The 2,280-nt window shown below is 48.4% G+C and overlaps 1 protein-coding gene across 1 annotated transcript in view; it reads right to left on the reverse strand.

Moving 5' to 3' along the window:
* LOC116544431 (protein PBMUCL2-like) overlaps nucleotides 1–2,280 on the reverse strand; it is a 6,935-nt gene that overhangs the window by 1,148 nt on the left and 3,507 nt on the right. The window contains 1 exon segment of the mRNA XM_032270815.1: nucleotides 2,043–2,280. This exon segment is cut by the window's right edge and continues 9 nt beyond it. Coding sequence (XP_032126706.1) covers nucleotides 2,162–2,280 — 119 coding nt within the window. The 3' untranslated portion in view covers nucleotides 2,043–2,161.

Below are 2,280 nucleotides of genomic sequence, written 5' to 3' on the forward strand. Positions count from 1 at the left end.
TCACTCTGTCACCCAGGCTGTAGTGCAGTGGTGCGATCTTGGCTCACTGAAACCTCTGGCTCCTGGGTTCAAGCGATTCTCCTGCCTCAGCTTTCTGAGTAGCTAGGATTACAGGTGTGTGTAACCATTCCTGGCTAAGTTTTGTATTTTTAGTAGAGACAGGGTTTCACCATGTTGACCAGACTGGTTTTGAACTCCTGACCTCGTGATCTGCCCACTTCAGCCTCCCAAAGTGCTGGGATTACAGGCGTGAGCCACTGTGCCCAGCAGAGCCATCTCTTGTTTTTAGTCTCTACACAAAATTAAGAAGGTGCTAACGCTAGTGACTTCTATGGGCCAACGCCTGGTTTGGAGGAAGGAAAGCATCCTTCAGTCTAGAACAAGAGCGTCTGACTTTTCATGGTGATCCACATGATCAGAAATCCAATTGTTTATGACAACAGTGAAGTCCAGAAGGTCCTCCCTCTACTGGTGAATACTGAATATGACTCACGCATGAGTCAGGTACGTATAGGTGCTTTCATTCCATTTTCCTCTGGTCAGCATCCTTCAGAATGCTCTAGTTTCATGGTGTCATTTTAGCAGAATTAATTGTGAACACCTCAACTGTATCATGCATTACTTTCGGCTTTACTCACACTTACGAAGTGATCCAGAGCTGTGGATCTGCCTCTTGGGGCAGGGGTCAGTGCACAGTGGTATCAGTGACCGGCGAGAATTAACGAGGCTTTCATGACCTGCCCAAGTTGGCTAATCCTGCAAGCTGCCACTTGTTAAAATTTCGACATGCACTTAATCCTTAGGTCAGGATGGCCAAAACGACCAGCCCTTCCCCGTCAACAGCAGGCCAGAAGTGGAAGGCTTGGGTTTTAGATCAAGTGTCAGCGAGAGGCAGCCACAATGTGGGGTTCCCCAGATCACCTCCTTTTCTTTCTGAGTCCTGACCAAAAATCACAGATCGCCTTGACCATTCTGTGCCCCGGCCAGCGGCAGGTTTCCTCCAGCAGGCTTGAACTCAAACCAGGGCCTTGAACACTCCCAGGCACTAATAAAGGTATCTTGGTTGTTGCCCAAGACATTGAAAGAAACTGGCTCAGGCCTGAGTCAAATTCCCTAAACCCTCATATAAACTCCATCCCCTGACCCCCTTGCTACAGACATACCTAGACAGAACATCCCTTTCCCCTCACTGTCGGCGAGGAGGATTGCTGCAGTTCCCATAACAGATGCTTCGAACTGATCACCCTGACATCTGGGCTTCTTTCTTTGGAATCCCAATTGGCCCCATCTCTGGAGGGTTTGGGTCACTCCCTGTGGGAATTCCCCCGCTGCTGCTTTTGGGATGATTCCACCCACGAGTTTGGCGGGATGAAACACACAGGGTTGGCAGGGAATTCTTTTGTCTCCTCTTGTAGAAATAACAGGGACCCTCAGAGACAGAAAAATACTCAGAGCTCCTCTTGGAGCTGGTACAAACTGTCTCTCTCTCCAGTATAGAGTGGTGGTGCTCATAAAAACCCACCCAATTTTTGTTGAAAAAAATCTTCTGCAGAACTCCAGAGTGGGTAGTAATTAACACAAGAATATGTAATTTCTGATCTGAGTGGACCCCCCAGAAAGCTTCTAATTCATCCACTCCTCTGGTGCCCAGTTCCTTGTCTTCTTATGAAAAATTTCTTTTTTATATTCATCTATACCTAATAGTTCATGCTTTGCTCTGACTCCCACTGTGACTTGCCATGTTTGTGTTTTTATGTTTCTCTGTCTGCTTTCTTACACTCAGCCTCTCTTTTCTCTCTCCTCCCTCTGTGTCTCACAGCTTTCTCTCTCCCCAGTGCTTTCTGCATCTTTTGTGCCAGGTGCTCTTTTCCTTTCTCTCCATCTCTGTCTTTCTGGGAGTCTTTGCAGAGCTCTCTCAATGTACGCTTCCTCATGTCTGACGACTTCTTGGACCCCTGTAACTCAGCTCTCCATGCCCACCCCTCACCCTCACATGGCCTCGTTCCCATGATGCCCTGAATATTCCCAGACTAGATACTCACCACAATGAAGCCCAGTGCAACACAGAGTGCAACATGACTGTGGCTGCAGCCAGGGATATGGGAATAATTCCCACTGGTGTCAGGAGCCTGGTGGGTTTCACTGCCGTGACTCAAGTAGTTCACAGAAGGTGAGTGTCACCATGTTTAGTGGTTTCATCTTCTGTGGTCCAACAGCCTGCAGTGATGTAGTTCTCAGTGGTCCCTGGGTCTGCAGTGACAGAGTCCTCGGTGGTCCCTG

Source organism: Sapajus apella, unplaced genomic scaffold, assembly GCF_009761245.1.
Source record: "Sapajus apella isolate SASKATOON/1434 unplaced genomic scaffold, GSC_monkey_1.0 scaffold216, whole genome shotgun sequence".
Lineage (NCBI taxonomy): Eukaryota > Metazoa > Chordata > Mammalia > Primates > Cebidae > Sapajus > Sapajus apella.